At 37.7% G+C, this 21,109-nt stretch overlaps 1 protein-coding gene across 6 annotated transcripts in view; it reads left to right on the top strand.

Annotated features, from left to right (window-relative positions):
• The window catches only part of cadm2a (cell adhesion molecule 2a), a 766,219-nt gene that overhangs the window by 729,252 nt on the left and 15,858 nt on the right, over window positions 1-21,109 (top strand). For all 6 annotated transcript variants that reach the window (XM_036967529.1, XM_036967531.1, XM_036967528.1 and 3 more), the window contains one exon: window positions 5,381-5,503. In XM_036967529.1, coding sequence (XP_036823424.1) covers window positions 5,381-5,503 — 123 coding nt within the window. The remainder of the gene's footprint in view (window positions 1-5,380; window positions 5,504-21,109) is intronic.

The following is a 21,109-nucleotide window of genomic DNA, read 5'->3' as shown; positions in this document are numbered from 1 at the left end:
TCCCTCACTTCATGATGACAGAGGCTACGGGGTGATAGTCATTTAGTTCAGTTACTCTCTTAGGAACAATGGTGGAAATCTTGACGCAAGTGGGGACATGCTCTGAGGACGCAGCTAAGCCTTCTGGGCCGGCAGCATTGCGAGGGTTAACGTGCTTAAATGTCTTACTCATGTCAGCCACGATAAACGAGAGCCCACAGTCCTCGGGAGCGGCCCGCGTCGGGTGGCACTGTATTATCTTCAAAGCGGGTGAAGAAGGTGTTTAGCTTGTCCGTGACGTTCCCTTTGTAGTCCCTGGTTGTCTGTAGACCCACAGATGTCTCTGAGCCGTTGAATTAAAACTCCACTTTGTCTCTATAGGTTTGGTCTGTTTGATTACGGAGGGAAGAACTACACGGTTTGTATCTTGTCCCCCTGTGTTGAAGGTGTCAGGTTCTTGTCCAGTTCTGGGATTTAGGTCACCACAGACTAGTAGTACATGTCCCTGGGCCTGGAAATGATTGATTTCCCCCTTCAGGATGGAGGAGCTGTCTTCATTAAAGTATGGGGATTCTACTGGGGGGATATAGGTAGCACACATGAGGACATTTTTCTCTCTCTCTCTCTCTCTCTCTCTCTCTACCCCATCCTTCTCTCTGTCTATACCCCCATCCATCTCTCTCTCTCTCTCTCTCTCTGTCTATACCCCATCCGTCTCTCTCTCTCTAAATAGGTGAGCAGCAGGCTTTGTATCACTCCATAACCCTCCACAGTCCCAAAGACCTGGCTGTCACACTTGACCACACACACACCTTGTGGTCACTCTGTTGCCGTCCGGCTTGGTCAGTAGAGCGGACAGCTGAGGAATGTTGAATTGGCACCACTTGGACCTTCGAAAAAGGGAGAGAAAAAAAATGATAGGGGGGATAAGGATAGAAGTAAAGAGAGGGAGAGGACAGAGACAGAGGACAGAGACAGAGGACAGTGAGACAGAGGACAGTCAGAGAGAGGACAGAGACAGAGAGAGGACAGAGACAGAGAGAGGACAGAGACAGAGAGAGAGGAAAGGGACAGAGGACAGTGAGAGAGAGGACAGAGACAGAGAGCGAGAGAGGGGACAGAGAGACGGAGAGAGAGAGGGAGAGAGGACAAAGAGAGAGACAGAGACGAAGAGAGAGACAGAGGTAGGACAGAGAGACAGAAAGCGGACAGAGAGACAGAGAGAGGACAGAGAGAAGACAGAGAGACAGAGTGGACAGAGAGGACATCTGGGCCCCTGTCAGGGTGTACATAAGAGGACATCTAGGCCCCTAACAGGGTGTACAGAGATACCAATTTGAAAGCACAGAGATACCGTGACGAGATCCTCAGCCCGTTGTGAGGCCCATTTTTTATTCCGGTTTCTGTGACCTACAGATGCATGTCTGTATTTCCATAGATTAGGACCTCATTTATTTATTTTTAATTAACTGATTTTCTTCATATGAACTGCAACAACAAAAACATATTTAAAATATTATATTATATTAAATAATACCATGTTGCATTTATATTTTGTTCAGTATATCATTTTTCTCATGTTGATTTATTTCTAATTGATGATTTATATCTCTGCTCACGCTGGAGGATAATGACTCAATACACTTCTATATATTGGAGGATAATGACTCAATACACTTCTATATATTGGAGGATAATGACTCAATACACTTCTATATATTGGAGGATAATGACTCAATAGACTTCTATATACTGGAGGATAATGACTCAATAGACTTCTATATATTGGAGGATAATGACTCAATACACTTCAATATATTGGAGAATTATAATTCAATAGATAGATATATATTGTATTATTATTATTATATTTCTATATATTTGGGGCGGCAGGTAGCCTCGTGGTTAGAGCTTTTTCCGGTTGCTGGATCGAATCCCCGAGCTGACATTTAGCCATGTTTTACATACATGCTTCCAGAGAATATTCTATGTTATTTGTGATATGTTAATGGTTCTGTCTATTCCTTTTTCACTAAGAATTAGATTTCTCAAAGCCCAGATAATAAGGACTATCAAATCAAATCAAATGTATTTATATAGCCCTTCGTACATCAGCTGATATCTCAAAGTGCTGTACAGAAACCCAGCCTAAAACCCCCAACAGCAAGCAATGCAGGTGTAGAAGCACGGTGGCTAGGAAAAACTCCCTCCCTATCATGATTCAATCACATTTTAGCTACTTCCTATTTTCAGACAAAGTCCTTCACTTAATTCTACTCCAAAGACAAATCTTGAAATGTAGAATAATTTCAGTCAATGTCGTATTATAATGTCTTCTCTTCATTCCTGAAGTCCTCCCGTATCTCAGCGGGTCCTTTCAACCCCAGATTACTTCAGAAATCAACTAGACGTTCTATCGCATTTTAAAACCCCCAAACATTTCTGATGCTAACTAGACTTATGAGTGACAGAAAAAAATAAACTATATTTTGACTTTTTAGATTTTCTCATATGACTTAACAACAGCAAGGGAATTATATCTTTGAGTATTATACATAATGGGGTTGTATCCCAAATGGCACCCCCTATAGGGCTCTGGTCTAAGGCACTGCGCTATAAATAGGGAACAGGCTGCAATTTGGGAGGCTCCCGTTTACTTTCTCCTACGAGTAAACATGTGGTCTTGGTTTCCATTTTGTCTTGGTTTCCATGTGGTCTTGGTTTCCATGTAGTCTTGGTTTCTATGTGGTCTTGGTTTTCATGTGGTCTTGGTTTCCATGTGGTCTTGGTTTCCATTTTGTCTTGGTTTCCATGTGGTCTTAGTTTCCATGTGGTCTTGGTTTCCATGTGGTCTTGGTTTCCATGTGGTCTTGGTCTCCATGTGGTCTTGTATTGAGCTATGCTGTCCTTCCATGTCTCTATGGGGGAGGGGTCCTTGAACAATAAGACTGATTTACTCCTTTTTTTCACTCTCCTCCTTTCTCTCTCTCTCTCTCTCTCTCTCCCTTTCTCTCTCTCTCTCTCTCTCTCTCTCCCCCTTTCTCTCTCTCCCTTTCTCTCGCTCTCTCTCTCTCTCTCCCCCCCTTTCTCTCTCTCTCTCTCTCTCTCTCTCTCTCCCCCTTTCGCTCTCTCTCTCTCTCTCTCTCTCCCCCTTTCGCTCTCTCTCTTCCTTTCTCTCTCTCTCTCTCCCGCTTTCTCTCTCACTCCCCCTTTCTCTCTCTCTCTCTCTCTCTCTCTCGCTCCCTGTCCCTCACTCTCTCTCCCTCTCCCTCTCTCCCTCACTCTCTCCCTGTCTCTCTCTCGTTTAAAAATAATAATACAAAATGTTACATTTTGTCAGATGCTCTTGTTCATTTTGTCAGAAAATAATATCTTTGTCTCTCTGGGTGGCAGGTCTGAGCTCTGTTGGTATGTATGTGCGTGTTCTGTCGGCCTTCACAATACGTGGCAGTATTTCCACGTAGCGTCTGAGTGTTGAGGACAATAACACTCACATTTGGACTTTTCCTTCTAACTCTGACTTTGCTGATTGCTACTTTATTGAGGAGGGAAAAAAGCACTTACAATATGTGGTTGTCTCACTGACACAAAACAAAAAGGTGCTATCTAGAACCCCAAAAAAGGGTTTTTCCTGGAACCCAAAAGGGTTCTACTGTAAGTGACTCTGGATCAGAGAGTCTGCTAAATGACTCACTACTGTAAGTGACTCTGGATCAGAGAGTCTGTTAAATGACTCACTACTGTAAGTGACTCTGGATCAGAGAGTCTGCTAAATGACTCACTACTGTAAGTGACTGGATCAGAGAGTCTGCTAAATGACTCACTACTGTAAGTGACTGGATCAGAGAGTCTGCTAAATGACTCACTGCTGTAGTGGCTCTGGATCAGAGAGTCTGTTAAATGACTCACTACTGTAGTGACTCTGGATAAGAGAGTCTGTTAAATGACTCACTGCTGTAAATGTCTCTGGATAAAAGAGTCTACTAAATAACTTAAATGTCAAATGAGAGAAAATGACAGCAGCTCACCAGCTTAACTCTCTCTTTCTTTTTTCCCTCTCCTCCCCCTCCTCCCCACCCTCCCCCTCCTCTCCTCCCTCTCCTCTATTCCCCTCCCTTTCCCCTCTCCTCCCCCTCCTCCCCACCCTCCCCCTCCTCCCCTCCCTCTCCTCTATTCCCTCCCTTTCCCCTCTCTTCCCCCTCCTCCCCACCCTCCCCCTCCTCCCCACCCTCCCCCCTCCCCCTCCTCCCCACCCTCCCCCCTCCTCCCCTCCCTCTCCTCTATTCCTTCCCTTTCCCCTCTCTTCCCCCTCCTCCCCACCCTGCCCCTCCTCCCCACCCTCCCCCCTCCTCCCCTCCCTCTCCTCTATTCCCTCCCTTTCCCCTCTCTCCCCCCTCCTCCCCTCCCTCTCCTCTATTCCCTCCCTTTCCCCTGTCCTCCCCCTCCTCCCCCTCCTCCCCACCCTCCCCCTCCTCCCCTCCCTCTCCTCTATTCCCTCCCTTTCCCCTCTCTTCCCCCTCCTCCCCACCCTCCCCCCTCCTCCACTCCCTCCCCCTCCTCCCCTCCCTTTCCCCTCTCCTCCCCCTCCTCCCCACCCTCCCCCTCCTCCCCTCCCTCTCCTCTATCTGCCTCTCTTTCCCCTCTCTTCCCCCTCCTCCCCACCCTCCCTTTCCTCCCCTCCCTCTCCTCTATTCCCTCCCTTTCCCCTCTCTCCCCCCTCCTCCAATCCCTCTCCTCTATTCCCTCCCTTCCCCACCCTCCCTCTCCCCCTCCTCCCCTCCCTCTCCTCTATCCCTCCCTTTCCCCTCTCTTCCCCCTCCTCCCCACCCTCCCCCTCATCCCCACCCTCCCCCCTCCTCCCCTCCCTCTCCTCTATTCCCTCCCTTTCCCCTGTCCTCCCCACTCTCCCCACCCTCCCTCCTCCTCCCCTCCCTCTCCTCTATTCCCTCCCTTTCCCCTCTCTTCCCCCTCCTCCCCACCCTCCCCCCTCCTCCCCTCCCTCTCCTCTATTCCCTCCCTTTCCCCTCTCTTCCCCCTCCCCTCTCTTCCCCCTCCTCCCCACCCTCCTCCCCTCCCTCTCCTCTATTCCCTCCCTTTCCCCTCCCTTCCCCACCCTTCCTCTTCCCCCTCCTCCCCTCCCTCTCCTCTATTCCTTCCCTTTCCCCTCTCTTCCCCCTCCTCCCCTCCCTCTCCTCTATTCCCTCCCTTTCCCCTCTCTTCCCCCTCCCCTCTCTTCCCCCTCCTCCCCACCCTCCTCCCCTCCCTCTCCTCTATTCCCTCCCTTTCCCCTCCCTTCCCCACCCTTCCTCTTCCCCCTCCTCCCCTCCCTCTCCTCTATTCCTTCCCTTTCCCCTCTCTTCCCCCTCCTCCCCACCCTCCCTCTACTCCCCACCCTCTCTAGACCCCAACGCCATGGGGCAGCATGGTCCAGACCATGCTCTGATTGGAGGAGTGGTGGCGGTGGTGGTCTTCGTCACCTTGTGTCTCATCATCGTTCTGGGCCGCTACCTGGCCAGGCATAAAGGTACCTGTAAAACACTACACCTGTAAAACACTACACCTGTTATACACTACACCTGTTATACACTACACCTATAATACACTACACCTGTAAAACACCTGATATTACCTGTTATACACTACACCTGTAATACACTACACCTGTAAAACACCTGATATTACCTGTTATACACTACACCTGTAATACACTACACCTGTTATACACTACACCTGTAATACACAACACCTGTAATACACTACACTTGTAATACACTACACCTGTAAAACACCTGAGAGTACCTGTTATACACTACACCTGTAATACACTACACCTGTTATACAATACACCTATAATACACTACACCTGTAAAACACCTGATATTACCTGTTATACACTACACCTGTAATACACAACACCTGTAAAACACCTGATATTACCTGTTATACACTACACATGTAATACACTACACCTGTAATACACTACACTTGTAATACACTACACTTGTAATACACTACACCTGTAAAACACCTGATATTACCTGTTATACACTACACCTGTAATACACAACACCTGTAAAACACCTGATATTACCTGTTATACACTACACATGTAATACACTACACCTGTAATACACTACAAATGTAATACACTACACCTATTATACACTACACCTATAATACACTACACCTGTAATACACTACACCTGTAAAACACCTGATATTACCTGTTATACACTACACCTGTTATACACTACACCTGTAATACACTACAAATGTAATACACTACACCTGTAAAACACCTGATATTACCTGTTATACACTACACATGTAATACACTACACCTGTAATACACTACAAATGTAATACACTACACCTGTAAAACACCTGATATTACCTGTTATACACTACACCTGTAATACACTACACCTGTAATACACTACAAATGTAATACACTACACCTGTAAAACACCTGATATTACCTGTTATACACTACACCTGTAATACACTACAAATGTAATACACTACACCTGTAATACACTACACCTGTAAAACACCTGATATTACCTGTTATACACTACACCTGTAATACACTACAAATGTAATACACTACACCTGTAATACACTACACCTGTAAAACACCTGATATTACCTGTTATACACTACACCTGTAATACACTACAAATGTAATACACTACACCTGTAAAACACTACACCTGTAAAACACCTGATATTACCTGTTATACACTACACCTGTAAAACACCTGATATTACCTGTTATACACTACACCTGTAATACACTACACCTGTAATACACTACAAATGTAATACACTACACCTGTAATACACTACACCTGTAAAACACCTGATATTACCTGTAATACACTACACCTGTAATACACTACACCTGTAATACACTACAAATGTAATACACTACACCTGTAATACACTACACCTGTAAAACACCTGATATTACCTGTTATACACTACACTTGTAATACACTACAAATGTAATACACTACACCTGTAAAACACTACACCTGTAAAACACCTGATATTACCTGTTATACACTACACCTGTAATACACTACAAATGTAATACACTACACCTGTAATACACTACACCTGTAATACACTACAAATGTAATACACTACACCTGTAATACACTACACCTGTTATACACTACACCTGTAATACACTACAAATGTAATACACTACACCTGTAATACACTACACCTGTAAAACACCTGATATTACCTGTTATACACTACACCTGTAATACACTACAAATGTAATACACTACACCTGTAAAACACTACACCTGTAAAACACCTGATATTACCTGTTATACACAACACCTGTAAAACACCTGATATTACCTGTTATACACTACACCTGTAATACACTACACCTGTAATACACTACAAATGTAATACACTACACCTGTAATACACTACACCTGTAAAACACCTGATATTACCTGTTATACACTACACCTGTAATACACTACAAATGTAATACACTACACCTGTAAAACACCTGATATTACCTGTTATACACTACACCTGTAATACACTACAAATGTAATACACTACACCTGTAAAACACCTGATATTACCTGTTATACACTACACCTGTTATACACTACACTTGTAATACACTACACCTGTAAAACACCTGATATTACCTGTTATACACTACACCTGTAATACACTACACCTGTTATACAATACACCTATAATACACTACACCTGTAAAACACCTGATATTACCTGTTATACACTACACTTGTAATACACTACACCTGTAAAACACCTGATATTACCTGTTATACACTACACCTGTAATACACAACACCTGTAAAACACCTGATATTACCTGTTATACACTACACATGTAATACACTACACCTGTAATACACTACAAATGTAATACACTACACCTATTATACACTACACCTATAATACACTACACCTGTAAAACACCTGATATTACCTGTTATACACTACACTTGTAATACACTACAAATGTAATACACTACACCTGTAAAACACTACACCTGTAAAACACCTGATATTACCTGTTATACACTACACCTGTAATACACTACAAATGTAATACACTACACCTGTAATACACTACACCTGTAATACACTACAAATGTAATACACTACACCTGTAATACACTACACCTGTTATACACTACACCTGTAATACACTACAAATGTAATACACTACACCTGTAATACACTACACCTGTAAAACACCTGATATTACCTGTTATACACTACACCTGTAATACACTACAAATGTAATACACTACACCTGTAAAACACTACACCTGTAAAACACCTGATATTACCTGTTATACACAACACCTGTAAAACACCTGATATTACCTGTTATACACTACACCTGTAATACACTACACCTGTAATACACTACAAATGTAATACACTACACCTGTAATACACTACACCTGTAAAACACCTGATATTACCTGTTATACACTACACCTGTAATACACTACAAATGTAATACACTACACCTGTAAAACACCTGATATTACCTGTTATACACTACACCTGTAATACACTACAAATGTAATACACTACACCTGTAAAACACCTGATATTACCTGTTATACACTACACCTGTTATACACTACACTTGTAATACACTACACCTGTAAAACACCTGATATTACCTGTTATACACTACACCTGTAATACACTACACCTGTTATACAATACACCTATAATACACTACACCTGTAAAACACCTGATATTACCTGTTATACACTACACTTGTAATACACTACACCTGTAAAACACCTGATATTACCTGTTATACACTACACCTGTAATACACAACACCTGTAAAACACCTGATATTACCTGTTATACACTACACATGTAATACACTACACCTGTAATACACTACAAATGTAATACACTACACCTATTATACACTACACCTATAATACACTACACCTGTAATACACTACACCTGTAAAACACCTGATATTACCTGTTATACACTACACCTGTTATACACTACACCTGTAATACACTACAAATGTAATACACTACACCTGTAAAACACCTGATATTACCTGTTATACACTACACATGTAATACACTACACCTGTAATACACTACAAATGTAATACACTACACCTGTAAAACACCTGATATTACCTGTTATACACTACACCTGTAATACACTACACCTGTAATACACTACAAATGTAATACACTACACCTGTAAAACACCTGATATTACCTGTTATACACTACACCTGTAATACACTACAAATGTAATACACTACACCTGTAATACACTACACCTGTAAAACACCTGATATTACCTGTTATACACTACACCTGTAATACACTACAAATGTAATACACTACACCTGTAATACACTACACCTGTAAAACACCTGATATTACCTGTTATACACTACACCTGTAATACACTACAAATGTAATACACTACACCTGTAAAACACTACACCTGTAAAACACCTGATATTACCTGTTATACACTACACCTGTAAAACACCTGATATTACCTGTTATACACTACACCTGTAATACACTACACCTGTAATACACTACAAATGTAATACACTACACCTGTAATACACTACACCTGTAAAACACCTGATATTACCTGTAATACACTACACCTGTAATACACTACACCTGTAATACACTACAAATGTAATACACTACACCTGTAATACACTACACCTGTAAAACACCTGATATTACCTGTTATACACTACACTTGTAATACACTACAAATGTAATACACTACACCTGTAAAACACTACACCTGTAAAACACCTGATATTACCTGTTATACACTACACCTGTAATACACTACAAATGTAATACACTACACCTGTAATACACTACACCTGTAATACACTACAAATGTAATACACTACACCTGTAATACACTACACCTGTTATACACTACACCTGTAATACACTACAAATGTAATACACTACACCTGTAATACACTACACCTGTAAAACACCTGATATTACCTGTTATACACTACACCTGTAATACACTACAAATGTAATACACTACACCTGTAAAACACTACACCTGTAAAACACCTGATATTACCTGTTATACACAACACCTGTAAAACACCTGATATTACCTGTTATACACTACACCTGTAATACACTACACCTGTAATACACTACAAATGTAATACACTACACCTGTAATACACTACACCTGTAAAACACCTGATATTACCTGTTATACACTACACCTGTAATACACTACAAATGTAATACACTACACCTGTAAAACACCTGATATTACCTGTTATACACTACACCTGTAATACACTACAAATGTAATACACTACACCTGTAAAACACCTGATATTACCTGTTATACACTACACCTGTAATACACTACACCTGTAATACACTACACGTGTAATACACTACCCCTGTAATACACTACACCTGTAAAACACCTGATATTACCTGTTATACACTACACTTGTAATACACTACACCTGTAAAACACCTGATATTACCTGTTATACACTACACATGTAATACACTACACCTGTAATACACTACACCTGTAAAACACCTGATATTACCTGTTATACACTACCCCTGTAATACACTACACCTGTAAAACACCTGATATTACCTGTTATACACTACACCTGTAATACACTACACCTGTAAAACACCTGATATTACCTGTTATACACTACACCTGTAATACACTACACCTGTAAAACACCTGATATTACCTGTTATACACTACACCTGTAATGCACTACACATGTAATACACTACACCTGTAATACACAACACCTGTAAAACACCTGATATTACCTGTTATACACTACACGTGTAATACACTACACCTGTAATACACTACACCTGTAAAACACCTGATATTACCTGTTATACACTACACCTGTTATACACTACACCTGTAATACACTACACCTGTAAAACACCTGATATTACCTGTTATACACTACACCTGTAATACACTACACCTGTAAAACACCTGATATTACCTGTTATACACTACACCTGTTATACACTACACCTGTATGTAATACCCTACACCTGTAACACACTACACCTGTAAAACACCTGATATTACCTGTTATACACTACACCTGTAATACACTACACCTGTAATACACTACACCTGTAAAACACCTGACAGTACCTGTTATACACTACACCTGTTATACACTACACCTGTAATACACTACACCTGTAATACACTACACCTGTTATACACTACACCTGTTATACACTACACCTGTTATACACTACACCTGTAATACACTACACCTGTAAAACACCTGAGAGTACCTGTTTTACACTACACCTGTAATACACTACACCTGTAATACACTACACCTGTTATACACTACACCTGTTATACACTACACCTGTTATACGCTACACCTGTAAAACACCTGATATTACCTGTTATACACTACACCTGTAATACACTACACCTGTAATACACTACACCTGTAATACACTACACCTGTTATACACTACACCTGTATGTAATACCCTACACCTGTAACACACTACACCTGTAAAACACCTGATATTACCTGTTATACACTACACCTGTAATACACTACACCTGTAACGCACTACACCTGTAAAACACCTGAGAGTACCTGTTATACACTACACCTGTAATACACTACACCTGTTATACACTACACCTGTTATACACTACACCTGTAAAACACCTGATATTACCTGTTATACACTACACCTGTTATACACTACACCTGTAAAACACCTGATATTACCTGTAACGCACTACACCTGTAAAACACCTGAGAGTACCTGTTATACACTACACCTGTTATACACTATACCTGTAATACACTACACCTGTAATACACTACACCTGTAATACACTACACCTGTTATACACTACACCTGTAATACACTACACATGTAATACACTACACCTGTTATACACTACACCTGTTATACACTACACCTATAATACACTACACCTGTTATACACTACACATGTAATACACATAAAGATACCATACCTGATAGTACCTGTTAAACACATAAAGATACCATACCTGATAGTACCTGTTATAAAACACACCTGTTAAACACATAAAGATACCATACCTGATAGTACCTGTTAAACACATAAAGATACCATACCTGATAGTACCTGTTAAACACATAAAGATACCATACCTGATAGTACCTGTTAAACACATAAAGATACCATACCTGATAGTACCTGTTAAACACATAAAGATACCATACCTGATAGTACCTGTTATAAAACACACCTGTTAAACACATAAAGATACCATACCTGATAGTACCTGTTAAACACATAAAGATACCATACCTGATAGTACCTGTTATAAAACACACCTGTTAAACACATAAAGATACCATACCTGACAGTACCTGTTAAACACATAAAGATACCATACCTGATAGTACCTGTTAAACACATAAAGATACCATACCTGATAGTACCTGTTAAACACATAAAGATACCATACCTGATAGTACCTGTTAAACACATAAAGATACCATACCTGATAGTACCTGTTAAACACATAAAGATACCATACCTGATAGTACATGTTATAAAACACACCTGTTAAACACATAAAGATAACATACCTGATAATACCTGTTATAAAACACACCTGTTAAACACATAAAGATACCATACCTGATAGTACCTGTTAAACACATAAAGATACCATACCTGATAGTACCTGTTAAACACATAAAGATACCATACCTGATAGTACCTGTTATAAAACACACCTGTTAAACACATAAAGATACCATACCTGATAGTACCTGTTATAAAACACACCTGTTAAACACATAAAGATACCATACCTGATAGTACCTGTTAAACACATAAAGATACCATACCTGATAGTACCTCTTATAAAACACACCTGTTAAACACATAAAGATGACATACCTGATAGTACCTGTTAAACACATAAAGATACCATACCTGATAGTACCTGTTAAACACATAAAGATACCATACCTGATAGTACCTGTTATACACATAAAGATACCATACCTGATAGTACCTGTTAAACACATAAAGATACCATACCTGATATTACCTGTTAAACACATAAAGATACCATACCTGATAGTACCTGTTATAAAACACACCTGTTAAACACATAAAGATACCATACCTGATAGTACCTGTTAAACACCTAAAGATACCATACCTGATAGTACCTGTTAAACACCTAAAGATACCATACCTGATAGTACCTGTTAAACACATAAAGATACCATACCTGATATTACCTGTTATACACATAAAGATACCATACCTGATAGTACCTGTTAAACACATAAAGATACTATACCTGATAGTACCTGTTATAAAACACACCTGTTAAACACATAAAGATACCATACCTGATAGTACCTGTTATAAAACACACCTGTTAAACACATAAAGATACCATACCTGATAGTACCTGTTATAAAAAAACACCTGTTAAACACATAAAGATACCATACCTGATAGTACCTGTTAAACACATAAAGATACTATACCTGATAGTACCTGTTATAAAACACACCTGTTAAACACATAAAGATACCATACCTGATAGTACCTGTTAAACACCTAAAGATACCATACCTGATAGTACCTGTTAAACACATAAAGATACCATACCTGATATTACCTGTTATACACATAAAGATACCATACCTGATAGTACCTGTTAAACACATAAAGATACTATACCTGATAGTACCTGTTATAAAACACACCTGTTAAACACATAAAGATACCATACCTGATAGTACCTGTTATAAAACACACCTGTTAAACACATAAAGATACCATACCTGATAGTACCTGTTATAAAAAAACACCTGTTAAACACATAAAGATACCATACCTGATAGTACCTGTTAAACACATAAAGATACTATACCTGATAGTACCTGTTATAAAACACACCTGTTAAACACATAAAGATACCATACCTGATAGTACCTGTTAAACACATAAAGATACCATACCTGATAGTACCTGTTATAAAAAACACCTGTTAAACACATAAAGATACCATACCTGATAGTACCTGTTATAAAACACACCTGTTAAACACATAAAGATACCATACCTGATAGTACCTGTTAAACACATAAAGATACCATACCTGATAGTACCTCTTATAAAACACACCTGTTAAACACATAAAGATGACATACCTGATAGTACCTGTTAAACACATAAAGATACCATACCTGATAGTACCTGTTAAACACATAAAGATACCATACCTGATAGTACCTGTTATACACATAAAGATACCATACCTGATAGTACCTGTTAAACACATAAAGATACCATACCTGATATTACCTGTTAAACACATAAAGATACCATACCTGATAGTACCTGTTATAAAACACACCTGTTAAACACATAAAGATACCATACCTGATAGTACCTGTTAAACACCTAAAGATACCATACCTGATAGTACCTGTTAAACACCTAAAGATACCATACCTGATAGTACCTGTTAAACACATAAAGATACCATACCTGATATTACCTGTTATACACATAAAGATACCATACCTGATAGTACCTGTTAAACACATAAAGATACTATACCTGATAGTACCTGTTATAAAACACACCTGTTAAACACATAAAGATACCATACCTGATAGTACCTGTTATAAAACACACCTGTTAAACACATAAAGATACCATACCTGATAGTACCTGTTAAACACATAAAGATACTATACCTGATAGTACCTGTTATAAAACACACCTGTTAAACACATAAAGATACCATACCTGATAGTACCTGTTATAAAACACACCTGTTAAACACATAAAGATACCATACCTGATAGTACCTGTTATAAAAAAACACCTGTTAAACACATAAAGATACCATACCTGATAGTACCTGTTAAACACATAAAGATACTATACCTGATAGTACCTGTTATAAAACACACCTGTTAAACACATAAAGATACCATACCTGATAGTACCTGTTAAACACATAAAGATACCATACCTGATAGTACCTGTTATAAAAAACACCTGTTAAACACATAAAGATACCATACCTGATAGTACCTGTTATAAAACACACCTGTTAAACACATAAAGATACCATACCTGATAGTACCTGTTAAACACATAAAGATACCATACCTGATAGTACCTGTTAAACACATAAAGATACCATACCTGATAGTACCTGTTAAACACATAAAGATACCATACCTGATAGTACCTGTTAAACACATAAAGATACCATACCTGATAGTACCTGTTAAACACATAAAGATACCATACCTGATAGTACCTGTTAAACACATAAAGATACCATACCTGATAGTACCTGTTAAACACATAAAGATACCATACCTGATAGTACCTGTTAAACACATAAAGATACCATACCTGATAGTACCTGTTAAACACATAAAGATACCATACCTGATAGTACCTGTTAAACACATAAAGATACTATACCTGATAGTACCTGTTAAACACATAAAGATACCATACCTGATAGTACCTGTTAAACACATAAAGATACCATACCTGATAGTACCTGTTATAAAACACACCTGTTAAACACATAAAGATACCATACCTGATAGTACCTGTTAAACACATAAAGATACCATACCTGATAGTACCTGTTAAACACATAAAGATACCATACCTGATAGTACCTGTTAAACACATAAAGATACCATACCTGATAGTACCTGTTAAACACATAAAGATACCATACCTGACAGTACCTGTTATAAAACACACCTGTTAAACACATAAAGATACCATACCTGATAGTACATGTTAAACACATAAAGATACCATACCTGATAGTACCTGTTATAAAACACACCTGTTAAACACATAAAGATACCATACCTGATAGTACATGTTAAACACATAAAGATACCATACCTGATAGTACCTGTTATAAAACACACCTGTTAAACACATAAAGATACCATACCTGATAGTACCTGTTATAAAACACACCTGTTAAACACATAAAGATACCATACCTGATAGTACCTGTTAAACACATAAAGATACCATACCTGATAGTACCTGTTATAAAACACACCTGTTAAACACATAAAGATACCATACCTGATAGTACCTGTTATAAAACACACCTGTTAAACACATAAAGATACCATACCTGATAGTACCTGTTAAACACATAAAGATACCATACCTGATAGTACCTGTTATAAAACACACCTGTTAAACACATAAAGATACCATACCTGATAGTACCTGTTATAAAACACACCTGTTAAACACATAAAGATACCATACCTGATAGTACCTGTTAAACACATAAAGATACCATACCTGATAGTACCTGTTAAACACATAAAGATACCATACCTGATAGTACCTGTTAAACACATAAAGATACCATACCTGATAATACCTGTTAAACACATAAAGATACCATACCTGATAGTACCTGTTAAACACATAAAGATACCATACCTGATAGTACCTGTTAAACACATAAAGATACCATACCTGATAGTACCTCTTATAAAACACACCTGTTAAACACATAAAGATACCATACCTGATAGTACCTCTTATAAAACACACCTGTTATACACTACACATGTAATACACATAAAGATACCATACCTGATAGTACCTGTTAAACACATAAAGATACCATACCTGATAGTACCTGTTAAACACATAAAGATACCATACCTGATAGTACCTGTTAAACACATAAAGATACCATACCTGATAGTACCTGTTAAACACATAAAGATACCATACCTGATAGTACCTGTTAAACACATAAAGATACCATACCTGATAGTACCTGTTAAACACATAAAGATACCATACCTGATAGTACCTGTTAAACACATAAAGATACCATACCTGATAGTACCTGTTAAACACATAAAGATACCATACCTGATAGTACCTGTTAAACACATAAAGATACTATACCTGATAGTACCTGTTAAACACATAAAGATACCATACCTGATAGTACCTGTTAAACACATAAAGATACCATACCTGATAGTACCTGTTATAAAACACACCTGTTAAACACATAAAGATACCATACCTTATAGTACCTGTTAAACACATAAAGATACCATACCTGATAGTACCTGTTAAACACATAAAGATACCATACCTGATAGTACCTGTTATAAAACACACCTGTTAAACACATAAAGATACCATACCTGATAGTACCTGTTAAACACATAAAGATACCATACCTGATAGTACCTGTTATAAAACACACCTGTTAAACACATAAAGATACCATACCTGATAGTACCTGTTATAAAACACACCTGTTAAACACATAAAGAGACATTACCTGATAGTACCTGTTAAACACATAAAGATACCATACCTGATAGTACCTGTTATAAAACACACCTGTTAAACACATAAAGATACCATACCTGATAGTACCTGTTAAACACATAAAGATACCATACCTGATAGTACCTGTTATAAAACACACCTGTTAAACACATAAAGATACCATACCTGATAGTACCTGTTATAAAACACACCTGTTAAACACATAAAGATACCATACCTGATAGTACCTGTTAAACACATAAAGATACCATACCTGATAGTACCTGTTAAACACATAAAGATACCATACCTGATAGTACCTGTTAAACACATAAAGATACCATACCTGATAGTACCTGTTAAACACATAAAGATACCATACCTGATAGTACCTGTTAAACACATAAAGATACCATACCTGATAGTACCTGTTAAACACATAAAGATACCATAAATGATAGTACCTGTTAAACACATAAAGATACCATACCTGATAGTACCTGTTAAACACATAAAGATACCATACCTGATAGTACCTGTTAAACACATAAAGATACTATACCTGATAGTACCTGTTAAACACATAAAGATACCATACCTGATAGTACCTGTTAAACACATAAAGATACCATACCTGATAGTACCTGTTATAAAACACACCTGTTAAACACATAAAGATACCATACCTGATAGTACCTGTTAAACACATAAAGATACCATACCTGATAGTACCTGTTAAACACATAAAGATACCATACCTGATAGTACCTGTTAAACACATAAAGATACCATACCTGATAGTACCTGTTAAACACATAAAGATACCATACCTGATAGTATCTGTTAAACACATAAAGATACTATACCTGATAGTACCTGTTAAACACATAAAGATACCATACCTGATAGTACCTGTTAAACACATAAAGATACCATACCTGATAGTACCTGTTATAAAACACACCTGTTAAACACATAAAGATACCATACCTGATAGTACCTGTTAAACACATAAAGATACCATACCTGATAGTACCTGTTAAACACATAAAGATACCATACCTGATAGTACCTGTTAAACACATAAAGATACCATACCTGATAGTACCTGTTAAACACATAAAGATACCATACCTGACAGTACCTGTTATAAAACACACCTGTTAAACACATAAAGATACCATACCTGATAGTACCTGTTATAAAACACACCTGTTAAACACATAAAGATACCATACCTGATAGTACATGTTAAACACATAAAGATACCATACCTGATAGTACCTGTTATAAAACACACCTGTTAAACACATAAAGATACCATACCTGATAGTACCTGTTATAAAACACACCTGTTAAACACATAAAGATACCATACCTGATAGTACCTGTTAAACACATAAAGATACCATACCTGATAGTACCTGTTATAAAACACACCTGTTAAACACATAAAGATACCATACCTGATAGTACCTGTTATAAAACACACCTGTTAAACACATAAAGATACCATACCTGATAGTACCTGTTAAACACATAAAGATACCATACCTGATAGTACCTGTTAAACACATAAAGATACCATACCTGATAGTACCTGTTAAACACATAAAGATACCATACCTGATAGTACCTGTTAAACACATAAAGATACCATACCTGATAGTACCTGTTAAACACATAAAGATACCATACCTGATAGTACCTGTTAAACACATAAAGATACCATACCTGATAGTACCTCTTATAAAACACACCTGTTAAACACATAAAGATACCATACCTGATAGTACCTCTTATAAAACACACCTGTTATACACTACACATGTAATACACATAAAGATACCATACCTGATAGTACCTGTTAAACACATAAAGATACCATACCTGATAGTACCTGTTAAACACATAAAGATACCATACCTGATAGTACCTGTTAAACACATAAAGATACCATACCTGATAGTACCTGTTAAACACATAAAGATACCATACCTGATAGTACCTGTTAAACACATAAAGATACCATACCTGATAGTACCTGTTAAACACATAAAGATACCATACCTGATAGTACCTGTTAAACACATAAAGATACCATACCTGATAGTACCTGTTAAACACATAAAGATACCATACCTGATAGTACCTGTTAAACACATAAAGATACCATACCTGATAGTACCTGTTAAACACATAAAGATACCATACCTGATAGTACCTGTTAAACACATAAAGATACCATACCTGATAGTACCTGTTAAACACATAAAGATACCATACCTGATAGTACCTGTTAAACACATAAAGATACCATACCTGACAGTACCTGTTATAAAACACACCTGTTAAACACATAAAGATACCATACCTGATAGTACCTGTTAAACACATAAAGATACCATACCTGATAGTACCTGTTATAAAACACACCTGTTAAACACATAAAGATACCATACCTGATAGTACCTGTTAAACACATAAAGATACCATACCTGATAGTACCTGTTATAAAACACACCTGTTAAACACATAAAGATACCATACCTGATAGTACCTGTTATAAAACACACCTGTTAAACACATAAAGATACATTACCTGATAGTACCTGTTAAACACATAAAGATACCATACCTGATAGTACCTGTTATAAAACACACCTGTTAAACACATAAAGATACCATACTTGATAGTACCTGTTAAACACATAAAGATACCATACCTGATAGTACCTGTTAAACACATAAAGATACCATACCTGATAGTACCTGTTAAACACATAAAGATACCATACCTGATAGTACCTGTTAAACACATAAAGATACCATACCTGATAGTACCTGTTATAAAACACACCTGTTAAACACATAAAGATACCATACCTGATAGTACCTGTTAAACACATAAAGATACCATACCTGATAGTACCTGTTATAAAACACACCTGTTAAACACATAAAGATACCATACCTGATAGTACCTGTTAAACACATAAAGATACCATACCTGATAGTACCTGTTAAACACATAAAGATACCATACCTGATAGTACCTGTTAAACACATAAAGATACCATACCTGATAGTACCTGTTATAAAACACACCTGTTAAACACATAAAGATACCATACCTGACAGTACCTGTTAAACACATAAAGATACCATACCTGATAGTACCTGTTAAACACATAAAGATACCATACCTGATAGTACCTGTTAAACACATAAAGATACCATACCTGATAGTACCTGTTAAACACATAAAGATACCATACCTGATAGTACCTGTTAAACACATAAAGATACCATACCTGATAGTACATGTTATAAAACACACCTGTTAAACACATAAAGATAACATACCTGATAATACCTGTTATAAAACACACCTGTTAAACACATAAAGATACCATACCTGATAGTACCTGTTAAACACATAAAGATACCATACCTGATAGTACCTGTTAAACACATAAAGATACCATACCTGATAGTACCTGTTATAAAACACACCTGTTAAACACATAAAGATACCATACCTGATAGTACCTGTTATAAAACACACCTGTTAAACACATAAAGATACCATACCTGATAGTACCTGTTAAACACATAAAGATACCATACCTGATAGTACCTCTTATAAAACACACCTGTTAAACACATAA

The sequence above is a fragment of the Oncorhynchus mykiss genome, chromosome Y (assembly GCF_013265735.2).
Source record: "Oncorhynchus mykiss isolate Arlee chromosome Y, USDA_OmykA_1.1, whole genome shotgun sequence".
NCBI lineage: Eukaryota > Metazoa > Chordata > Actinopteri > Salmoniformes > Salmonidae > Oncorhynchus > Oncorhynchus mykiss.
This window is presented reverse-complemented; position numbering and strand designations above follow the sequence as displayed.